The sequence below is a fragment of the Pongo abelii genome, chromosome 18 (genome assembly GCF_028885655.2).
Source record: "Pongo abelii isolate AG06213 chromosome 18, NHGRI_mPonAbe1-v2.0_pri, whole genome shotgun sequence".
NCBI lineage: Eukaryota > Metazoa > Chordata > Mammalia > Primates > Hominidae > Pongo > Pongo abelii.
In genome coordinates, this window is record NC_072003.2 from 77,420,347 (window position 1) to 77,444,278 (window position 23,932).

The 23,932-nt window shown below is 41.8% G+C and overlaps 1 protein-coding gene across 1 annotated transcript; it reads left to right on the forward strand.

The window, feature by feature from the left end:
* Positions 1-11,477: 11,477 nt before the first annotated feature.
* On the forward strand, positions 11,478-22,725 carry CLEC3A (C-type lectin domain family 3 member A). The gene is made up of 4 exons (XM_024233793.2): positions 11,478-11,547; positions 11,633-12,514; positions 17,884-17,967; positions 21,059-22,725. Exons 2-4 carry the CDS (start codon positions 12,400-12,402, stop codon positions 21,451-21,453), a joined length of 594 nt encoding a protein of 197 aa, XP_024089561.1. The 5' UTR covers positions 11,478-11,547; positions 11,633-12,399; the 3' UTR covers positions 21,454-22,725.
* Positions 22,726-23,932: the final 1,207 nt, after the last annotated feature.

Genomic DNA, 23,932 nt, shown 5'->3' on the forward strand with positions numbered 1-23,932 from the left:
CACATCTGAGAGGAAATATAAAATTGAAATCTACCTCTTACATTTTTTTTCCTGGTGGGAAAATTGGCATTTCCCTTTTTAAAATACAGTTACGTATGATGGTGACATTTGGGGCATTATTCAATTATATCAGGGAGCACAGGCTGGGCACTGTGGCTCATGCCTATAATTCCAGCATTTTGGGAAGCTGAGATGGACAGATCACTTGAGGTCAGGAGTTTGAGACCAGCCTGGCCAACAAGGCGAAACCCCATCTCTACTAAAAATTAAAAAAAAAAAAGATTAGCTGGGTGTGGTGGTACATGCCTGTAATCCCAGCTACTCGGGAAGCTGAGGCAGGAGAATTGCTAGAACCTTGGAGGCGGAGGTTGCAATGAGCCAAGATCGCACCACTGCACTCCAGCCTGGGCGACAGAGTGAGACTCCATCTTGAAAATAAATAAATAAATAAATAAATAATAATAACGATAATAATAAAATGTATCAGGGAACACAAAAGTCCCTAAACCCTACCTTGGCCCATCTAACCCTCTTCCTCCATGCACAGGGACAATGCTGAATGGACACACAGACCAGCTATGCTAGTACAGAGTTTGTGCCCCAAACCCCACTGCAGAGAACTCTGCAGTGTGTGCTGGGCTGGAACAGAGTATCTCCCCAAATTTAGGAGCCTCTGCATCTAAGTCTAAACCTGTATTTCAGGACCTTATCACCATCCATTCAGTTGCGTGTCACAGACAAACAGAGAGATCAGAAGGAATGCCCAAAGAGGAAGAGGTGGCTGTTCCCAGCAGAGCCCTTTTAAGAGCCAGTGACTCCCCCTGCTGATCCATATGGCCCAATCACTATCCTAAAAATTGACCTAATCCAATCAGTATCCCTTCCTCTTGGGAAGGAGACAGGCTAAGACCTCCTCTTTCCCATCAAACATAAAATTGGCAATATTCACTTCTATTGGCCCAGTAATTATTACTTACTCATGCTTGATACGGGCTAGACATTGTTCTGAGTAGGTACTTTATAAGCATCATTATATTTAAGCCCCCAATAGCCCTATACTTTAAATCCTACTATTGCCCCTATTTGATAGATGGGAAAACTTGATGCAAGAGCAAATGGGGAGCCTAGATTTGATCCAAGATGATCCAGCTCCAGTCTGAGTTAATTATTAGACTATGCTGCCTTTCAATTAATCTACTTCATGTATCATGTGTCCTAAGCAAATTACCTAGAATATAGAAAAAATATTGACACACAACAATATTCATCTCATCATTTACAATAGAAGAAAAATTAGGAATTAAACACTGGAGAAAGTTAAGTAAAGTACATGAAATATACATCCATTAAAATGATGTGCAATTACCTGCATTGTCAGCAGACTAACAGTTGTAAACCTGTAGCTACTGCTCATCAACTGAAAGCTTATGTATAATCCAGAGAGTAGGGTTCCTGTCAGCCTTCAGCCAGCTTCCTACCACCCCAATAACATTAGGAGAGAATCAGGAGGCAGGGTTTCCAGCAGAGCCTCTAGGAGAACTCACTAAATAGACAGTTATCCCCACTCTTGACAAAAACTTCAAACCAGGATGAAAACCATTCAACACTCCCAACAATTTAATGAACATTGTTAGCACTTTTTATGGGGCAGGCATTGTTCCAAGAAATTTCGTGTATATTCATGAATTTAATCTCTACCTGGCAGGTAGTTACAGTTACTATCCTCTCTTCCTATGAGATAGGAGGCATGGCAACAGCACACAGCTGAGAAGTGGGAAAGCCAGGATTCAAACCATGCTCATCTGGCTACAGGGTCTGCAACTTAACTACCACCCCACACAGCGATTCCAGCACAGCCTGTGGTGAGAGCCACCTTCTGCCTGCCTGCCTGTGGGCATGGATGTGTGTGGCCCTGTGGGCAGCACATTTCCGGCTTGGAGAGTGAGGTACATGCAAGATTGTGAGTCCGGAGATGGGATTATGTAGGGAATGGGTTAGTGGTGGGAACTGGGGCTGGAGATTCCAAAAGCACCAATTCTACCCACCACACACCCTTCCCATCTGCTCCCAAAATACAAGCAGACCTCCCTGAACAGAGACATCCACAGAAAGAACCAAGTATTTGTGTGTGCCTTACATGGATGATACTAGACATTGTATTTTATTATCTGATGTTATTTTTACTCTATAGTGTGTCTTACAGGTCTATGCATGGTAGAACATCTATTTACTTTATATTTTTAGAGATGGGCTTTCACTGTCACCCAGGCTGAATTACAGTGGCACTATGACAGCTCACTGTAGCCTCCAACTATTAGACTCAAGTGATCCTCCAACATCAGCCTCCTGGGTCTGTAGTTAGGACTACAGACACTCACCACATTACTCAGCTAATTACAAATATTTTTTTGAGAGGTGTGGTCTTGCTATGCTGCCCAAGCTGGTCTTGAACTCCTAGCTTCAAGTGATCCGCCTGCCTCAGCCTCCTAGGTTGCTAGGATTATAGGTGCTCGTCACTCCACCTAGGTCATGTTGGAACATCTAGATCTTCCCACTTCTTTGTAATGGCGTCAGAGTTTTCCACAGTAGGAAAATACCAACGGATATTGAGCCATTCCCTACTGATGGATATGTAAGTTGTTTCCAGCTTCTTCATATTTTAATCCATGTTGCAATAATCACCCTTAAACATGCCTTTTTGTATGTGTGCATGTGCAAATGTTTCTCTACCAGAGACACCTAGATAGACATAGTAGAGGATAAGCATACACATTTTTTGGTTTTATTGTTAGACTTCAAAGTAGCCACACTAATTTACATTTGCCCTAACATGGATGAAAATGGTTGTCCTATGTCCTCAGTACTCAATGTAATCAAACTCACCACAATCATCACCACCATAAGACTGAGACAAAATTATGGAGCTACTGTTTTAACACACATTTCCTGCTTGTTATCAAGATCTTACCATAGATTTTTTTAAACGCATTTTGATACTGTCTTTTGTGTATTGCCTATTTATATTCTTGCCCATTAAAAAAAAAAAAAAATCCTGTCCTGGCCGGGCACAGTGGCTCACGCCTGTAATCCCAGCACTTTGGGAGGCCGAGGCAGGCAGATCATGAAGTCAGGAGACTGAGACCATCCTGGCTAACACGGTGAAGCCCTGTCACTACTAAAAATACAAAAAATTAGCCAGGCGCAGTGATGGGCGCCTGTAGTCCCAGCTACTCAGGAGGCTGAGGAAGGAGAATGGCGTGAACCCAGGAGGCGGAGGTTGCCGTGAGCCAAGATCGTGCCACTGCACTACAGCCTGGGTGACAGAGTGAGACTCTGTCTCGAAAAAAAAAAAAAAAAAAAAAGAGTTCCTTATATAGTCTGAATAATAATTCCTTTTATGTTACATTGCTAATATTTTCTCCTATGGATTTTCTTTTTTTGGTTTTAACTTTATAAAAACTTCTGTCATGTCAAGCATTTTAATTTTGATATGGTGAAATTTCTGTTTTTCTTTTATGGGTTTTCCTCTTCATAGGTTGTTTCACAAAGTCTTCTCTACCCCTATGTCATAAAGATATTTTCCGGTATCATAGCTTTATCATTTTAAAGTCAACTCTTTAATATCTACTTGCTATTTTCCTCAGTGCAATCTGGCTTTCATATCTAATGCACTAGAGAAGTTATTGGAAGGCATTTTCTAAGTCCCAAAACCAAGGTTTATTTTTTTTCTATTTTATTTCTTTGATATATTTGCCAGTTCCGTCTCCTCTATCCACCGTAAAAACTTTCATCTTATGTTCAAAAAAACTGTTTCTTGAGTCAATAGAGGGAAATGCAGTTTTTCTCTAGTTTTCCTGACCACTAAATCTTTTCTGGCTGCTTTTACTCACCTCTCAAATATCTGAATCCCCAGAGATTTGTCTCTGAGCCTACTTTATTTCTCCACATGTGTCCTGGCTTCATATCCATGATCAAGGTTGCCACTATTAGTATATTAATCCTCTATTAACAAATACTTGATTACCCAATGCAACTCTTTGTACCTCATTCACATACCCAACATTTCCAATCATCAACTAAACGAATCCAGCTGCATGTCCCATGAAATCCTTAAGATCAACTTGTGCAATACCAAATTTTTCCATCCTTCCATCCTTCTTCCCATCTGTTGCCCTCCTTTTTCTTTTGGAAGCAGTCTTGCTGTGTCACCCAGGCTGGAGTACAGTGGCACAACCTCGGCTCACTGCAACCTCCACCTCCCAGGTGCAAGCAATTCTCGTGTCTCAGCTTCCTGAGGAGCTGGGATTACAGGTGCACACCACCACGGCTGGCTAATTTTTGTATTTTTAATAGAGATGGGGTTTTGCCATGTTGGCCATGACTGGTCTTGAACCCCTGGCCTCAAAGTGGCCTCCCATAGTGCTGGGATTACAGGCATGAGCCACCGTGCCTGGCCTTTTTCTCTTCTTTGTCTTTATTAACCTCAGAACCAAAAGAAGTGTACATAATGCCTTGTACCAACCATACATCTAACTACCTGGTTCCTTTTCCTATTCTTTGTGAGAAACAGGGATCTTGGACACAATTTCCTTGGTTTACCCTTTAAGAACAATTTGTTCAATTTCTCCATGCAGGTTTTCAGGTTCAGGAAGCACTTCCTGGAAAGGTGACTAAAAATCAATCCCTTTTTATGCCATTAAATAGAAAGGAATAGCTTTACTGTTTATTAAGCAGCTCAAGGAGAGCACCAGATGACCTTAGTTCCATCACTCAATTTCCGCCAGCATCAGGGTTGGAAAATCAGTTCATCCCCAAAAAGGCAAACTTTCCCAATGTTTCACTGTGCAACCTGCAGTCATCTTGCTTCAAGCACAGTTAGAGTCAGCAAGCCTCTGAATTCTGAGGAAGAACAAGAACCCTGTTGTTGTCACCTGAAGGCCAAAAACTGTTTCTACCAAGTCTAAACTTGGGAGGGCCACAGAGAGGAATTAGGAAGGTTTTTCCACTGTGGGCTGCCCTTCCTCTTGGTGAAAGGGAGAGGAATACTGGCTTTTTTTGTATTCTTGGAGTATCTGGCAGCAGGATCAGGCAAAATTCACAATAAATTTTATATGTCAGTACACCTAGGAAAAACAGATCAACCAAATGCTTGCCTTCCTTTAAAAATGGACTGTTCACTGCAGTGAGTGCTGGAGGACAGGGTAGAGGGGACAACCAGATGGGGACAGGCTGGATGCATGGAGAGGAATGGACTTCAGGGTGAAGTTGGTAAGAACTAAGATATTATTTTAACTATGATAATGATTAGTAGTAATTCCACATATTAAATATCTCTAATGGATATCAGCCATTATCCTAACTGTTCTCAGGGCATCTGTTTAATCTCCCTACCGTTGCTGGTAAATAGTCTTTATGATCCCCAATATAGAGGACTGTGAGGCTCAGAGAGGTTAGTGAGCTTGCCCAAATCACAGAGCTGGCAAACAAGAGCACCAGAGTTCAACTCCAGGTCTGTGAGATGTCATTTGTGCATTTTTCCATGACTACATGTTGCTTTGGGAAGTATAGAAGTGAGGTATCTGGTTGTGTGGAGCCAAGGGTACAGTGGCCTCAGCATCATGTCTGATGGGAAGGAGCCAGGAGAACACTGGGTCCTAGAAGAGGGAAGGGAGCTGGTTTAAGATGAAATCACACATTAGACACCAGCTCAGAGAGGTGACAACCATGTGCACAGAGTAGAACCAGAGAGAACCAGGCAGAGGCAGCTGTAACCTAAGCATCGAGAACCCAAAGAGCTTACAGTAATTGTGGAAGTGGTGGAAACAGAGCAAGTCAAGCACAGCAATGTCAGGGGAACTTCGTGAATTAAATTGGGGGCTGTATCTTTCCTTACAGGTTTTCAAGAGAGAAGGCTGGTCATAATAAGACAGTAAAGGAGGCAGAAGAGAAGGAGGAATGCCTTCTGGGTAAGACACAATGTTCTAGCAGTAAAACTAGCAGCCTTGTTGCTGGGTAGTCAATTTTCCATCATGGGCAATGTTCAGAGACTTGCCAGCTGTTGTTGCCATCAGGGATGCAAGTATCAATGCGAACTTGATGACTGCAAGTCTTTCCTTAACTTGAGATTCTGTTGTTCTAATCTTGCTGCCCTGGCTTTACCAGAAATTTCACAATGACCTCCTAGGTAAGCCCAAGAAGCCCTATATCCCTTCACCACCAGGTGGGCTGCACCCCCAGCCAAGCCCCAGTATGGGAGACTCAAGTCTGACCAACTCTTAGAAGTTGAGAAGTCTAAGAAAATTCACTAAGCTTAGGTCTCATCTTCTATAAGACAAGGATATTAATATCTTCCTTACTAGATTTACATTTAAAATCTAGCACAGTGCCTAGGATAAGACGAACTGAATCTAAGTCACCTATCTATTGACTGTAAAACCTCTTGGTTGAACAATTTTATATAATACCCATTTACAAAATGCCCCCCTAAGCATTAGTCCATTTGCTAGACACTAGAACTATGCTATCAAGTATGCTAGCCGCTGGCCGCATGTGGTCATCCAGTAATTCTATTGTACAGCACTGGCCTAGAAAATCAGAAGAGAATAAGACAATGTGCATGTCTAAGGCCAAATATTTGGCTAAGGGTGGGGGGTAATATAAAATAACTGCATGTTTTAGAAGTTCTCTAGTACAAGTGTGTTTAACATGGGTGCACATGGAACCAAATCTGTGAGATTGGGGCCAGGGCAGTGGCAAGTCTGAGAACCTTATGCAAGTATGATGGGTTGTGTACCTGTATGATGGTAGTGAAGGAAACCCAGACACCCTTTGATTGTTCACCTACTGTAATGAGATGCGGCTCTCTCGTAGACACATGCTCTGGCTTCCTCAACTGTCTGCAAAAATTGATCGGAACATCAAGGTTCAGAGACATGAGGAAGTCCAACCCCTGAGGCAAAAGCAATAAACAACAGATCTGAGACTTTAATCCCAAACTATCAGAGTTCTTATTCTTGGCCTGTATGCGGCACTGCTCCAATTTAGCAGCCTCTTAATCCTCTTCCCTAAAACCTGTCACCATCCCTTTCTGTAAATTCTTTAACACTTTTGGCAGCCACAGCTACAAGTAATAGCCAGAGTAGAAACGGAAGTAGAAAGCCAAAGGCAGCTTTGCACATATACAGAAACTGATCTTTCCTATAAGCATTTCAGCCTTGCTTGTGCTATATCCAAGTCCAGTCCTATCGCTTCCTTTAAATGCTACCCTGGAACCTTTGAACACAACCTTTATACACGCTTGGTCTTGAGTATTCATGGAGAAATAATCATGAGGCCGGATAGATTTGTTTATTAGAATTCAAGACTCTGGAAAACAGCTTAGAGCAATTTTAAAATAGCAACCAGTGGAATAAACACACCAATGGCACAGGGTGGTCAGTGTATGTGTTGCAAACAGCCATTTATTAAAGAAAATGAAACCCTGGTGACAGTTTTAAAATCATCATCAAAACGCTTTTTGTCTAAAAGCAATATTTTTATAGTGTCTATCCCTGGCTATAAATGTGGTGTTTCTTCTTAAATAGTCCTTTCAGAAGCCCAGGTCCAGCCCAGGAGACAAGCTGGTGACATCATCCTGCTGTACAAAAAAGGAATTGTTCAGCCTCCAATAAAACAGTGAGACCTGCCTTCCCCAAGGACAAGGTGGGGCAGGGGTCACCCCACCCTGTTATCTTTGATGTGTGTGATTTCTTTTTTTTTTTTGATGTGATTTTTTTTCAGGTCACTGCCATCCCATGTGCATTTCCTGATAAGATATCAGGGGAAGAGGCTCACCTAAATGGGAAGGCCATGTCTGATGTCCATCAGCATTTGTGACAGGGAAAAAAACCTTCACTTGAGAATGTTCTGAGGTCCATCGCTATCCACAGACCCTCATCCCACTTCCTCTTCTAGCCAATCCTGTCAGCCATTTAGTTTATTTCATTTTCTCTGCTTTTTCCCTGAAGAGGGATAAGCTGGAGTTGGAATTCCTACAGGAGGAAGACAAGTTAAAGGACAGCTTCCGTCCCTGTCTGGTCTCAGGGCCAAGAATCCACAAGACAAGCAGAGCTTCCCCAGCGCTGAGTGTGATGATTTCTTAGTGTGACTCCAAGTGTTGGTACAACAGATGGGTCTCAGTCCTTTTACTCTTCCATGGGTTGTGTTGCTGTTTTCCTTGGTTGGCCAAATGCCTTGTTGCCTCAGAGAGGCGGTGGGAAGGGAAGGAAGCAAAAGCAAAGCTGTTCAGCCACACATTCATAAATAATTATTGAGCAATTACTGTGTGCCGTGTGTCATATCACATGCATGGTTGAACTAACCTGACATAGCCCCTGCCCTGCAGGAGTTTACAGACCAGCATCCAGCAAGTAAATCAATTAAGTAGATAAGTCTTTAAATGAGAACCAAATTGTGATGAAGGCTATCAAGGAAGCAGGGTACTTTGATGGAGAACCACAGAGCAGGACCTTTCTAGATTATGCACGTTGAGAAGGCATCTCTGTGGAGGTAGCATGTGAGTTCAGACCTGAAGGACAAGGTGGAGTTGGCCGTATACAAAACAGCACACACCGAGATATCAAGTTTGGGAAGGCATGGAGTGGACTGACAGAAAACCCATGAGAGAAAGCACAGTGGGGGTGTGGGAAGAGACTTAGATAGGATTTAGAAATGGCAAAAGGTCTTCACAACTGGAGCAAGTTACCAGGAAGAACCAGGTAAAAGGGCCTCAGCAATCATGATAAGCAATGTGGGTTTCATTTTAAATGCAGTGGAAAATTTTGGAGGGTTTCAAGTAGGTGAGTGACAATTTCATTAGTGATGCATGGTGCATCCATTTGAATTGGAAAGGGGCTGAGTTGGGATGGGTTAGGACGAGAGCTCTTCACTTGGAATGGGATGATGATGGCAGGAGTGAAGAACAAAGGTTATGAATCAACATGTATGTGGGGGCACTCGCTGCTGACAAGGTCATGGGGAAGGGTGTTGAGGGCAAGGACAGGGGCCTCATAAATGCCTCCCATGTTTCTGAATTGGCCCATTGAGTGGGTGGAGACATTAACTATGACAAGGAAGACTCTGGAGGAATGAGACTTAAGTTCATAGGTCATTAGTGGGAGAAGCAGCTAGAATTCAATATTTGACTATCATGGGTTTGAAATGTCTGAGACATTGAACTCTAAGTGTCACACGGACAACTAGAAATATGAGACTGAAGAGAGGAGATCCAGGTTGGGGAGGCTGATGCGGGAGCCACAGACAGCACTCTGAAGCCATGAGAAGAATTAAGGTCTTCTAGAGAGAGAGTATAGGGGAATTAGAGCAACCAGAGGAGAGTTCTGAGGAGCACCAGGCACTGGAAGTGAGGAAGAGGTAAATTCTCAAATATTTAATTAGAACAAAAAGCATGGGTTAAATATCCCAGTGAATAGTTAATAGCTAATAGTTTCAGTGAAACTGTTCTGTACGACATTATACATTTGTCCAAACCCACAGGACGAATACTACCAAAATGAATCCTAATGTAACCTGTGGACTTCAGTTAATACTAACATCAGTATTCATTCAGCAGTTGTGACAAATATAACAACATTAATTCAAGATATTTTGTTGTTTTGAGACAAAGTCTTAATTTGTTGCCCAAGCTGGAGTGTAGTTGTGCAAACATGGGTCACCACAGTTGAGGCTACAGTAGCCTCAACTTCCTGGGCTCAAGTCATCCTCCTACTTCAGCCTCCTAAGCAAGCTGGGACCATGAGCACGTGCCACCACACCCAGCTAATTTTTTTTGTTTTTTGTAGAGATAGGATCTCATCATATTGTCCAGGCTGGTCTCAAAGTCCTGGGCTCAAGCACTCCTCCTGCCTCAGCCTCCCAAAGCGCTAAGATTATAGGCACGAGCCACCACACCTGGCCCATAACTTGAAATTTTTCTTAAAGGATTTAGGAAGATGGCAAAGAAAATTTTTGATCAATTGTAAGATCAGTTGTAAATCATTGATCTTTTCCCCTGTTCAAACCAAAGCACATTTTCACAGCCCAGGTCTTCTGGAGTTAAACAAAACTAGATTGTAATTTCTACTCAGTTCCTTGACATCTTAGTGATGTTAGACAAAAACCACTTAACTTTTGAGGCTCAATCACCTTTAAAATGGAGATAATATTATTACTTATTCCACAGGCTTGCTGTGAAGACTAAAAAGATGGCATTCCATAAATTGTATGTACCATTGTAATTAATGGTAAGGATCTTATTATTAAATACTGGACATTGCACTAAGTGCTTCATAGCCATTATCTCATTTAATCTTTCCAACAGCCCTATAAAATAAGCATTCCTAGCCCCCATTGTTAAGATGAAAGAAGCCTTATAGAGGTTTATTGACTTGCCTGAGATCACACAGCTAAGCGGTAGGTTGTGAACTGAGCTCAGCCCTGTCTTCACAATGTTCTTAAATGCCCACGCATAAACTGCCCATGTTAGTACAAAGAGTCAACACTGGAGGTCAAATCTTTAATTGTACAGTTACTTTGCTGAATCATGTCAGACTTTCCTACGTCGGTGGTCTTACTATGGTGTTACTATATTGGTAAGTTACAAAATGGCTTTAACTTGGAGGAAATGAAGATGAAACAGACAGTTGTTTTTCGCATTAAGATTCAGAAGGAAGCACTCATTCCTTCATTCTTTCTGTATTCTCTCAAAGAAAAAACAAAGACAAAATGAGCTTGGTCCTTCAGACCTTCCAAATCTGCAACCACTGCCCTCCATCTGCACCTGGTCTGCCAAATAACCATGTGGAATGCAGGAAGGCCTTTCCCTGGGTCTAAATTCCTCCCTCTTGGCTATTCCTGTAATGCAAATGCAAGTCCATTGCTTTTGATGTGAAAGCCTATCAGGTCCCCAAAACTTGCCCTTAAAGCCTATGGTTAAAGGTAGGAATAATTGAGTTTCTCATTACATTATTTTATTTTTATTTTTTATTTGAGAAGGAGTCTGGCTCTGTCACCCAGGCTGGAGTGGTGTGACAAAATCCCAGCTCATTGCAACTTCTGCCCTCTGAGTTCAAGCAATTCTCCTGCCTCAGCCTCCAGAGTAGCTGGAACTACAGACTCCTGCCTCCGTGCCCAACTAACTTTTTTGCGTTTTTTAGTAGAGATGGGGTTTCACCATATTGGCCAGGCTGGTCTCAAACTCTTGACCTCAAGTGATCCACCCACCTCAGCATCCCAAAGTGCTGGGATTACAGGCGTGAGCCACCACGCCCAGTAAGTCTCTCACTAGGTTTCTCTGTTATTACATCATGTACTTGAAAGTGTTGTTTAATGTGTTCAAGGAAAAATGGCTGGTGAGGACCTGAAAAAATAGCTATTGATATATTACATTAATTCTTATTCTAATGGAAATAATTCACTTTTTAAAATTTTCTTTTCACTCTAAGGTACATTTTCCCAAGAAAGTAATTTGCCCAGGCTGGAGTGCAGTGATCTCGAACTCCTGGGATTCAGGTGATTCTCACACCTCAACCTCCCAGGTAGCTGGCACTACAAGTGTGTGCCACCATGCCTGATGAATTTTTTTTATTTTTTGTAGAGACGGTGTTTCGCCATGTTGCCCGGGCTGGTCTCGAACTCCTGACCTCAAGGGATCCACCCACTTCGGCCTCCCACTGGGACTATAGGTGTGAGCCACCATACCCAGCCCCAAGGAAGTAATTCTCGATGAGTCCACAAAATCCTAAGGGAGGAAAGCCCTATATTTTATCGTCGAGTATCTATTTCCGCAATTTCCATAAATCCCACTGAGAAAACTACTTCCAAGCTACACTTGAGCTGTGCAGACACATGAGTGTGAGTAGACACGCTGGCTTAAATGAATGGTGCTGTGGCATCACACACACACACACACATGCAGTAACTTTCCTTTTTCTGCAATTTTTTTTTTGCCCTGAAAACTAAATTGAATCCATTTTCCAGAACATTTAGTGAGTTTCAGAGTTCCAAATCAAAGAATTTTTCAACAAAGACCCCAAGCTTCTCAGAGTTTAAATTTAAAAAAAGAAAGCAGGCAAAACCTGTAGTTAACTTTGACACACTCCAAAAAGGCAAATCACTAGGAAATGCAGCAGAAATTAAATAAATAGAAAGCCTAACATGAGGCACAAGAACAAGAGGCCACCTTATACTGTGGCCAGCAGAGGCATTCAAACATTTCGTCAGCAGGATTCCAGCCAACCTCCGAAACTCACTTTTATAAGCCAGCCCCAGGCATCCCAGAGCAAGATGTAGCTGTGTAGTCTACCTCTCCATAGCTGCTTTAGGGGGGCTGGCAACGTGGCTCAGCAGGCTTGCCCCAGAGCCATGGCAAAGAATGGACTTGTAATTTGCATCCTGGTGATCACCTTACTCCTGGACCAGACCACCAGCCACGCGTCCAGATTAAAAGCCCGGAAGCACAGCAAACGTCGAGTGAGAGGTAATGGGGCTTCTCAGTCAAGCAAAATTCTAGGCTTAGACAGTGTGGCGAGGTGCTGGACAATGTTAATTTCCAAACTCCTCCAGGAGACTGTCTTTGGTGATGGCACCATGCCATCATCCCTATATGGCATTTCAGGGGATTTAGTGACCTTTTAATTGTCTGGGATACTTTATTTTAAAGAAACCAGGCTGCTGGGTTTAAAAAAAAAAAAACAGGGAAAAAATTTGATAAGAATTCTGTATTGTATATTTTTTGTTAAGTAGGCTTAAATAGAATGTGCTTCAGAGGAAGCTCACCTGGATATCTGAACATCTGGTGTTATTAATATGGGGCAAGAGGAATGTATTAACAGAGCACACTGTTTCACTAGTAGATATTGAGTAACTCAATTCAGTTATATTTTAAGATAACTATAATCTTATTCAATGTGTAGCAGAGGATAGAGCTTTTGGTAATTGTGACTTCCTGTTTTGTCATTAGTTATCATTAGCTGTATTTCCATATCCTTGGCAGCATAAGGACAACCTATACCATGTATTTAAACTTTTTCATGTCAGAGACATTGAATCTCTCCAACGTAAAAAAGTCAATATGCAAAGTCATCTAGTATTTGAAGGCATTGTGATGCAAAATTGAATCTCCCGGCAAACTCAAATTTTGAGTGACTTGAATTGGGTTAACAGGTTAAAGAAATTGAAAAGAGCAATGATGACAGCGAGGTGTTTGCAATATGTTGAAACCTAAGCAAAAGAAAAATACAAGACACAGGGTCATGTTTTATCACATCATCTGCATCATTTTCATTTCAGGATATTTCAGATTATGACTTTATTTCCTTATTTTCACTTCATTAGTAACAACACACACATACACAAATTTCAACAAGGTTAAAGTCTATTTGACATGACAGATGGCTGGTGGGTAAAAAGGGATCTTGTGCTTTAATGATTATAAAGTACCATTTTTCAGGGACATTTATTTACAAAATTTAGGTCTGGTGCAAGGTTTCTTTTTTTTTTTTTTCTGAGACAGAGTCTCGCTCTACCACCCAGGCTGGAGGGCAGTGGCACAATCTTGGCTCACTGCAAGCTCCACCTCCTGGGTTCACGCCATTCTCCTGCCTCAGCCTCCCAAATAGCTGGGACTACAGGCGCCTGCCACCACGCTCAGCTAATTTTTTGTATTTTTAGTAGAGACGAGGTTTCACCGTGTTAGCCAGGATGCTCTAAATCTCCTGACCTCGTGATTCATCAGCCTCAGCCTCCCAAAGTGCTGGGATTATAGGCGTGAGCCACCGCGCCCGGCTAGTGCAAGGTTTCTTAAGTGGAATCTTTTTTCCTTACGAAATACTATACTTCTTTCAGTGAAAGATTAAAATATTTCTCATGAGTAGATGAAACATATTGCTGAAGATGATATCAAAAGGAGAGGGGAGAGAGAAGATACTGGGTGATGTGGCACATTTCTGTAGCCAGCGTTTCTTCACCCCTGGATGGAGTGGCACTCCTCGTGAGAGTGGTGATCACCCAGTAGGAATGTGTGAAGAGGGTCTGAACGTGACTGCGTGTGCATGTGGGTGCTGTGTGGGTGTTTCTGAAGTAATCGCAGCTTAGGTCACATCCAGGTTATCCAGGGGCCTCCCTCCCCTTCCTCCTCCCACTCTCTTCTCTCTCCCCACCTTCTTTCCCACTTCTTTACCTCCTTCTTACCCACTCCCTCCCTCATAACCACAGGTGCATGCACAGGCTTTAAAAAAAAAAACAAAAACAAAACTGACTGGCTACATACCTCTTAAATGTCATTCCCTCAGTATAGTTTTTGCTACTTTTTGCCATTAGGTCCAAGAAAGTAGATTCTACAGTAGGTGAAGCAATAAACCTAAACCGGTCAAGCAATTATATCCCCACCCATCCATATACTTTTAAAATAGTTTAAGTACCTTGAAATATAATAATACCAGTGTTTGCGAGATCAAAAGTGAAAGCCATCTTCTCTCTCCCAATCCTCACCACAAAATTATCCACAATTAACTATCAGGTAATACTATTCCCAGAAGTCTTGTGCTTTGTTTTTTGTAGGGTTGTTTGTTTTCAGACAGAGTCTCACTCTGTCACCCAGGCTGGAGTGCAGTGGTGTGATCTCGGCTCACTGCAACCTCTACCTGCCAGGTTCAAACAATTCTAGTGCCTCAGCCTCTCAAGTAGCTGGGACTACAGGTGCTCGCCACCACGCCCAGCTAATTTTTGTATATACATATTTTTTAGTATAGATGGGGTTTCACCATGTTGGCCAGGCTAGTCTCAAACTCCTGACCTCAGGTGATGGGATTGCAGGCATGAGCCATCATACCCGGCCTATTCCCAGAATTTTTAAAATGCACAATTAAAATACGTATTTTTAACAAAATAAGAATTGGCTATGCAGAATATTTGCCTAGGCAAATAAATTTATTTCATCTATTAAACCTTGGATAGTTACCAGTGTAAGCAATACTTTATTCATTTTAACAGCTGCATAATATTCCATTGTTTGGATGGGTCATCACTTAATCTGATCTCTCCCAATACATCTCTTTTTGATTCAATAGCCCCAAGTAACTGCTTTGCATACATATTGCTCCCCATGTTAGGATGTTATGAGACATTTCCAGAAGTAAAATTACAGATTAATTATACTTTCTAATTGTCCCTCCAAATGATAACACCAATCTGTCTTCCCATCTTCTGTGTATGGGAGTGCCCATTCTCATATACTTCGATAACCCAACATCATATAATGGTTTTACTGGCCATGTCTTCTGGGAATGACTTTTGTGTTTCTACACTGTGTCTACCTCTGGAGAGCAACAATAAAATGAAAGGGAGCCTTCTGGGGGACTCAAAATAGCAACTTCAGAATTTAGCTTCAAACACAAGATCTCTCTGGTACTTGCTTCATAGGTCTCAATTTATGTGTTGCATTCATGAATAAAATATGACTTTCACAGCTCAGTAGTTGTTCCACATATTCCCTTTGTTTGTTGTATACAAAAGACATCTACATCAGCTACAAAGGATGGAAGCTACAGCCCAGTCCCTGGATAATGAATTTCATAACCATCTCCCAGGAGCCTAATATCAATTCATGTGTCTTCATGTTAATTACACTGTTTACAATCTCCCAGTGGAGACCACTTATTTAAGGAGAATGGAGCAGGAAGCTTAGAGGGATGGGGGATGACATTTTTAGAGGTGACAGCTTATACCTTGGAAGCAAGTCTTCAGTAGTCTTCGCAAGCTCGGCCCCGACCAGCTGATGAATTTGCATTCTGAATGCGTCCTTACATTTTTTCTGGATTAAATGGTCGCATACATAAAAATCTTTCGGTTATAGTATTTCTGAGCTGAGCTGTGGGATGCTTTGAGAACTGATGTGTAGCATTAAGTAAAACAGAGGCAGGGGCCCCCCCTGGATATTCCAGAAGACAGCTTCCTAACCCAAATGAGGAAACACCTGACTTATGAAGCACATGTTTAAGGGGAAAGTGAATTAGCACCTGTGAATTTTACACTGTCCTGAAAAATCCAATATGGAACATAGACTTCCTCCATGGTATCCCCACAAAGAAGCAGCTGGGGACAGTTCATATCAAGCTTTAAGTATCTTCTCTATCTGGGGCCATGTGCTCAGGACCAAGAAGGTAGAGGGAATCATTGTGCAGAAGCAGGTAAGAGGGATGAAAAGACAACAGGCCTGGAGCTGGGCAAATTTAAATTCCGATTCTGCACTTTACTAGCTGGGTGACCTTCAGCAGGTGAATTCAGCTTTCTGGGACTCTATTTCTTCTGCAGAATGGAGACAATGATAGTGTCTCTCACAAAACACTACTGAAAGAATTGATCTCTGACTAACAATATGTGGAGGCTTTTAATAATTTTTATTATGATTTATAATTCCTGCTTTTGAAGACCTCACAAGCTGTCAATCTCTAAAAGAATCCTTATTACGCCTGAAATTCCAATTTAGCCAAGATTGCTTGTTTTCTGCCACTTACTTATAGCCAAGATTGGTCAAGGACAGCTGTAAAGATCCTTTAGCCTCATCCAGGAACATGCAAGACTTTAGTTGCTAATACCTAATATAGACGTATTTCTATATGAGCCTTTAGCACTTAACCATGCTAGTAGCCACCATACCTGAGGCATGGGTTGAGTAGGAACACTGGGGACAGGGGACTTGGGGACCCAAATCAGTCAGAGTATGAATTCTGCCATGTATCTTTCGAGACACTCTCATTGGACTTGTCCCATGAAGAATTGGATTCTTCAATGGGAATCCAATTTTTCTCCCTTCATAGCTGTGTTTGAAGAACAAGTGAAAACAATTTTCTATACCATAAAGTGTGTATTCACTAGACAATATTATGAACAACTGTTAGGTGCCAAGCATCATGTTAAACATCAGAAGCACCAAGAATAATAAGGCAGATGAAATAAAGTAAAATAAAGAATAGAAAATATAGAGAATACTCTATAAAATATGGAATAAAATAAAATGTGAACTGAGACTAGAGAATGAAGAAAAATAAGTTTCAAAGAAAGATTAGCAGAAGGGATACTAAATTATAGGGTAATCAGGAAAGCCTTCTCAGAAGAGGAGATATTTAAGCTTGCTAAGAATACAGGAAAGCTGGAGCAAGAGTGATCCTAGCAGAAGGAACACACAGGAATGATGAGATCGAGCTCATTCTCAGCCCCCTGAAAATCAACAAGCCTAAAGTCACAGGATGGGCCTGGAGAGATAGAAGGAGCCTCATCTCACAGAACGACCTTCTAGTATTATGATCGCCATGAAGCTCTTAGGAATCTTCTTGTCCAAGTTATTTTCTTTTTCTTTTTTTCTTTCCTCCTTTCCTTCTTTCATCGTTTTTTTGTTTGTTTGGTTGGTTTTTTTTCAGACGGAGTTTCACTCCCTCACCAAGGCTGGAGTGCAGTGGCGCGATCTCTGCTCACTGCAACCTCTGCCTCCCAAGTTGAAGCAATTCTCATGCCTCAGCTTCCCAAATAGCTGGAATTACAGGCATTCAACACCATGCCCAGCCAATTTTTATATTTTTAGTAGAGACAGGGTTTTGCTATGTTGGCCAGGCTGGTCGCGAACTCCTGGCCTCAAGTGTTCCACCCGCCTTGGCCTCCCAAAGTGCTGGGATTACAGGCGTGAGCCACTTCGCCAGCCCCAAGTTATTTTCATGCATTATTTTTTGTATACAGTGGGCTCAGGTTCACCAAAACCACTATTGCCTTGGGTCCTACATTCCAAAGCTTGATTTTATTTTAATCAAATGCTTTTCATCCACCTACCCCATCCCACCCTAAAATTTTCCCCAGACAAGGATGGAGATCTGAAGACTCAAATTGAAAAGCTCTGGACAGAAGTCAATGCCTTGAAGGAAATGCAAGCCCTGCAGACAGGTAAGGTGCAGACCTTCTCAGTGCCTTGTCCCAAAGGAGACAGGAAAATTTCTGGGTCAATTTCTGGGAGACGTCTTTTTAAAAGAAACATTGACAAATCAACAATGTGGCCAATAAGAGGGCCCCAATGCTGGGAGATGATTGTTTTAGGAAATCAGCTTCGTTTACAACCCCATTCTCCTATATATGGGTGGCATAGAAATAAAAATAAGTAGTTCAGGAATACATTTGAAAAGTTAGTTCATACTTATTCTCTAAAGAGTAGTGAAACAGAATGAAGCAAGTATGAAATGACTAAAATGATTAGCATTTATTGGATGATACCTAAGTGTCTATCAGGCCGCCAGGACTCACTCAGGCCACACCCAGCCTAAGATGATGGAAGACATGGGTTAGAACCGCAGCTTGCCAACAGGTCAGGGCCAGTGTTCCTCCCCACTGTTATGCAGCCACATGCGTTACTGCCCAAGAGCTGTTCTCCAAGGGGTGAGGAAGTGAGTCATGCTGGGCAGGTTTGGGAACAGCCCTGGTTTACAAGGCTCATCCCCCCAGGAGCTAATATCGTTTGTAGCAATTTCAAAAGCAGGGTGTTGAAGGTCCTCACAAGAGACTTGTCTCATTACAAGTTACTGCCTTCAGAGAAGACTGAAGTTATGGCTTTCCATCAAGTATATATAACTCCCAGGCCAGATGAATGTTACCAACCTGGGGTCATTTTTACCACAAGCAATGTTGCCTAGTAACAAGGGTGATATACTCCCTTTATCAGGTTTCCAGGGGAATAGAAGTAGAAAGTTAAAAGACAGTCAAATGCTTATGCAGAAGGTGAGTTTTGTTCATCCTTTACCCACAGTCAGGTACTAGAAATTCTTTATAAACACAAATCCATTAATCCTCCAGCAACTTAAGCTATTATGATCCTAATTTTACAGCTGAGGAAAATGAGGCACAAAGAAGGTAAGTAATTTGTTCAAGATAATACACAGCTAGTTAAATGTCAGAGATGAGACCTAAACCCAGGCACTATGGGCTCTGAGGCCTGACTCTCCAATGCTATGGCCTAAAACTATCTTTATGTTCGGTTTATCCTGAATAATGTAAACAATATTACCAAGGCTCAGTTATCTGCTTAAGAAAACCACTGTCTTTTGGCTGCATAAATGTCTTCTTTTGAGAAGTGTCTGTTCATGTCCTTCGCCCACTTTTTGATGGGGTTGTTAGAGAAATGCAAATCAAAACCACAATGAGATACCATCTCACACCAGTTAGAATGGGGATCATTAGAAAGTCAGGAAACAGGTGCTGGAGAGGATGTGGAGAAATAGGAACACTTTTACACTGTTGGTGGGACTGTAAACTAGTTCAACCATTGTGGAAGTCAGTGTGGCGATTCTTCAGGGATCTAGAGCTAGAAATACCATTTGACCCAGCCATCCCATTACTGGGTATATACCCAAAGGATTATAAATCATGCTGCTATAAAGACACATGCACACATATGTTTATTGCAGTGCTGTTCACAATAGCAAAGACTTGGAACCAACCCAAATGTCCAGCAATGATAGACTGGATTAAGAAAATGTGGCACATATACATCATGGAATACTATGCAGCCATAAAAAATGATGAGTTCATGTCCTTTGTAGGGACATGGATGAAGCTGGAAACCATCATTCTCAGCATACTATCGCAAGGACAAACCAAACACCACATGTTCTCACTCATAGGTGGGAATTGAACAATGAGGACACGTGGACACAGGAAGGGGAACATCACATACCAGGGCCTGTTGTGGGGTGGGGGGAGCGGAGAGGGATAGCATTAGGAAATATACCTAATGTTAAATGGCGAGTTAATGGGTGCAGCACACCAACATGGCACATGTATACATACGTAACAAACCTGCACGTTGCATACATGTACCCTAAAACTTAAAGTATAATAATAATAAAATTAAAAACAAACAAAAAAGAAAACCACTGTCTCTCCACATGCAAAACTAGAATTTAATTAATTAATTAATTTATTTGTTTTTGAGAGAGTCTCGCACTGTCACCCAGGCTGGAGTACAATGGCGCAACCTCAGCTCACTGCAACCTCTGCCTCCCAGGTTCGCATGATTCTCCTGCCTCAGCCTCCTGAGTAGCTGGGATTATAGGCACACACCACCACATCCAGCTAATTTTTCGTATTTTTAATACAGACGGGGTTTCACTATGTTGGCCAGACTGGTCTTGAACTCTTGACCTTGTGATCCGCCCGCCTCTGCCTCCCAAAGTGCTGGGATTATAGGCGTGAGCCACCATGCCCAGCATTTTTAAAAAAATAAATATTAAATATCAGTTAGTTCCAAAACTCCCAAAGAAATCCAGCACATAAATGGAGCTACACAGTGTAGCAAGCAGGTATATACCAGAACAGCATGAGGTTTAAGGCCGTGTCTTGGGATAGGGCAGACCTGCATTTGGGTAGCTGTGATGTCAAATGCTGCAAAAATTACTTCTTTTAAAAAAATGTGGCTGGGCGCAGTGGCTCAGGCCTGTAATCCCAGCACTTTGGGAGGCTGAGGCGGGCGGATCATGAGGTCAGGAGATCGAGACCATCCTGGCTAACACAGTGAAACCTTGTCTCTACTAAAAATACAAAAAATTAGCCAGGCGTGGTGGTGGGCACCTGTAGTCCCAGCTACTCGGGAGGCTGAGGGAGGAGAATGGCGTGAACCCAGGAGGTGGAGCTTGCAGTGAGCCGAGATCACTCCACTGCACTCCAGCCTGGGCGACAGAGGGAGACTCCATCTCAAAAAAAAAAAAAAAAAAAGCTAAGGTGTTACGAGCAACAACTTCTCTAAGCCTAAATATCCTGATATGTAAAAATAGGGGTAATAAAATATAACTTCATGGAGTTGTCAAGATTATGTGACTTAATTTATGTAAAGTGTGTAGCATGTTGTCTGGCACATAGAAAATTGTAATTGTTGTCTCATCATTATCATACTTCATTCCACAAATACTTACTGCTATTTGCCAGGTCCAGCCCTAGTCATAATACACTCAAAATGCATCTTAATATGTTAAATTTCACATCTTCCCAGTCTGTCTCCGAGGCACTAAAGTTCACAAGAAATGCTACCTTGCTTCAGAAGGCTTGAAGCATTTCCATGAGGCCAATGAAGACTGCATTTCCAAAGGAGGAATCCTGGTTATCCCCAGGAACTCCGACGAAATCAACGCCCTCCAAGACTATGGTAAAAGGAGCCTGCCAGGTGTCAATGACTTTTGGCTGGGCATCAATGACATGGTCACGGAAGGCAAGTTTGTTGATGTCAACGGAATCGCTATCTCCTTCCTCAACTGGGACCGTGCACAGCCTAACGGTGGCAAGCGGGAAAACTGTGTCCTGTTCTCCCAATCAGCTCAGGGCAAGTGGAGTGATGAGGCCTGTCGCAGCAGCAAGAGGTACATATGCGAGTTCACCATCCCTCAATAGGCCTTTCTCCAATGTGTCCTCCAAGCAAGATTCATCATAACTTATAGGTTGATGATCTCTAAGGACAAGTAAAAATTGTAATTTTTACTTATTAAAAAATTGCAACACAGGGGCAATGTCCATAGCAATATGACAGCGTCAGCCAATTTTGCTAATACATTTCTTTGGGATTTTGCCCTTCCTGGGGTATAGGGGATCAGAAATATTGATCCATGTGCACGCACATAAAATGGCTTCTGCTAAACAGACTAAAATCTCTCTCTAGTCTTTCTCACTTGTATAAACCCAGTCTGTTTTCAAAAAATCGCATTAGCAATGCATCTCATCACTCCAGAAAAGCAAGCTTAGGCTACCTGAAAGATTTTCCCTTGGAAGTTTAGCATATATTTGATTAACAAGAATTCCCTAAATCAGAGACTCTAGGTGCTATGTAATCCAAAAACTTTTCAGCCTGTTGCTCATTCTGTCCCATGCTGGCAATAATACCTTGTTAGCCCATTACCCTTTTTTTGGATTGCTCCATCTTCTGGTGGGACTTGTATCTTGTCTGCCATATCAGAACACAAATCCCTGAAGAGGTTCTGATTTTTTTTTTTTTCTTCATGCCTACCCCTTTTTTGGAAGTTTCCAGCCGCAATTTGAAAGGAAATGACAGGGTGTATATTTGATCAATTTTTCATTCCCATCATTGCATTACAACCTCTAACTTAAATGGGTAATCCTAAGGCAGATCAAAGAAGCAGATTGCATGATAAAGGGAAATAGAAAAAAAGAACCTACATTTATTTTGCTTTAGCATCCTTACTCTCACCTTTTATGAGATTGAGAGTGGACTTACGTTTCCTTTTTTACATTTTTGTATACTTAATTTCTTTTAGCCATCATTATATATTTAAGTCTATTATGGGCAACCAATCTTTGGAAGCTGAAAACTGAATTTAAAGAATGCTATCTTGGAAAATTGCACACATCTATGCAATTTTTTATTCTGCCAAGTGCTATTCTGCTTGTTTAACTACATTGTACAAAATAACTTCGTTGCTTAATATTAAATTTAAAAGTTTAGACTTGGAGGGAAATGGGCTTTTTAGAAGCAAACAATTTTAAATATATTCTGTTCTTCAAATAAATCGTTTTTAAACACTGAATATGTTTTGTGAACAATATCCCACTTTGCAAACTTCAACTGCACATGCTTGGAATTAAGTGTTAGCTCTTTTCATTGCTCAATAATAAAGCCTGAATTCTGATCAATAGAAAATGTGTTCGAGTGTTAATCACAGTTATTCAAAATATGTTGGTTTATATTAAACTTGGCAGAGTTTGATGGGAATTACCTTGAATTTAATCAAACTGGTGATTTGGATATACTCAGAGAACAATTTTACCTGGCAATGAAGAGGTATGGTCCGGCTAGAGGAGGGAAACTTTTAAAAAATTTTAGCTGCAGAGGCTGGGTGCAGTGGCTCACGCCTGTAATCCCAGCTCTTTGGGAAGCTGAGGTGGGCGTATCACTTGAGCTCAAGTGTTCAAGACCAACGTGGGCAACATGGCGAAACCCTGTTTCTACACAAAGTACCAAAATTAGCCAGGTGTGGTAAGGCACGCCTGTGATCCCAGCTACTCAGGAGACTGAGATGGGAGGATTTCTTGAACTCAGGAAGCTGAGGCTACAATGAACTCACATTGTGCCACTACACTCCAGCCTGGATGACAGAGCAAGACCTTGTCTCAAAACAACAAAAAATGTAGCTGCAATTATCTGGTTGACCTTGGCCAACTCCCTACTTCCAACGTAACCATAGTCTTCCTAAAGATAATGACCATAATGAAATGGGTGGATGCTGGTGAGTAAGGGTATTCTCTTCACATTTCAGGTAGTATGCTAGATCTTATATAATTCTCATTTATCTTGAGGAACAACCCTGAGAATTCAACCCTGAGAATTAGGCTCTAGAATCATTTCATATTACAGAAGAAGAAAAAAAATGAGAGTTAAGTTGACCTAAGTCACATGCCAGGAAATAGTGGAACTGTCACTGGAACTTAACAAGCTGACTCAGATCCTGTATACTTAGTACCCATGGGGAACAATAAAAAGGTAAAGCCCATTCAGCAAGGCAATGAGAGTGGATTCTAATCCAGTATCTCAATTTCCTTAGGTGAAGTAACAATCTGGACTAACAGGTGACCTTGAGAAGCATTCAGTCTGAGGCCACTTCACAGAAGGTGTATTTCCTTCCCCCTTTGCAAGGGCCCAAATAAAGACAAAGACAACCAATGTTACCGAGCATGGTGGTTCAAGCCCCTAATCCCAACAACATCAGAGACTGAGGCAGGAGGATCACTTGAGGCCAGGAGTTCAAGACCAGCCTGGGCAACACAGCAAGACATGGTCTCTACAAAAAAAATTTAAAAACTAGCCAAGTGTGATGGCACATGACTGTAGTCCCAACTACTTGGGAGGCTGAGGCAGGGG

Bases quoted from the DNA above. Each gene is read 5' to 3' on its own strand.
- CLEC3A (XM_024233793.2), top strand. From the start codon at position 12,400: ATGGCAAAGAATGGACTTGTAATTTGCATCCTGGTGATCACCTTACTC. The intron at 12,515-17,883 runs GTAATGGGGCTT...AATTTTCCCCAG, and splicing joins CAGCAAACGTCGAGTGAGAG to ACAAGGATGGAGATCTGAAG. The intron at 17,968-21,058 runs GTAAGGTGCAGA...ACATCTTCCCAG, and splicing joins AATGCAAGCCCTGCAGACAG to TCTGTCTCCGAGGCACTAAA.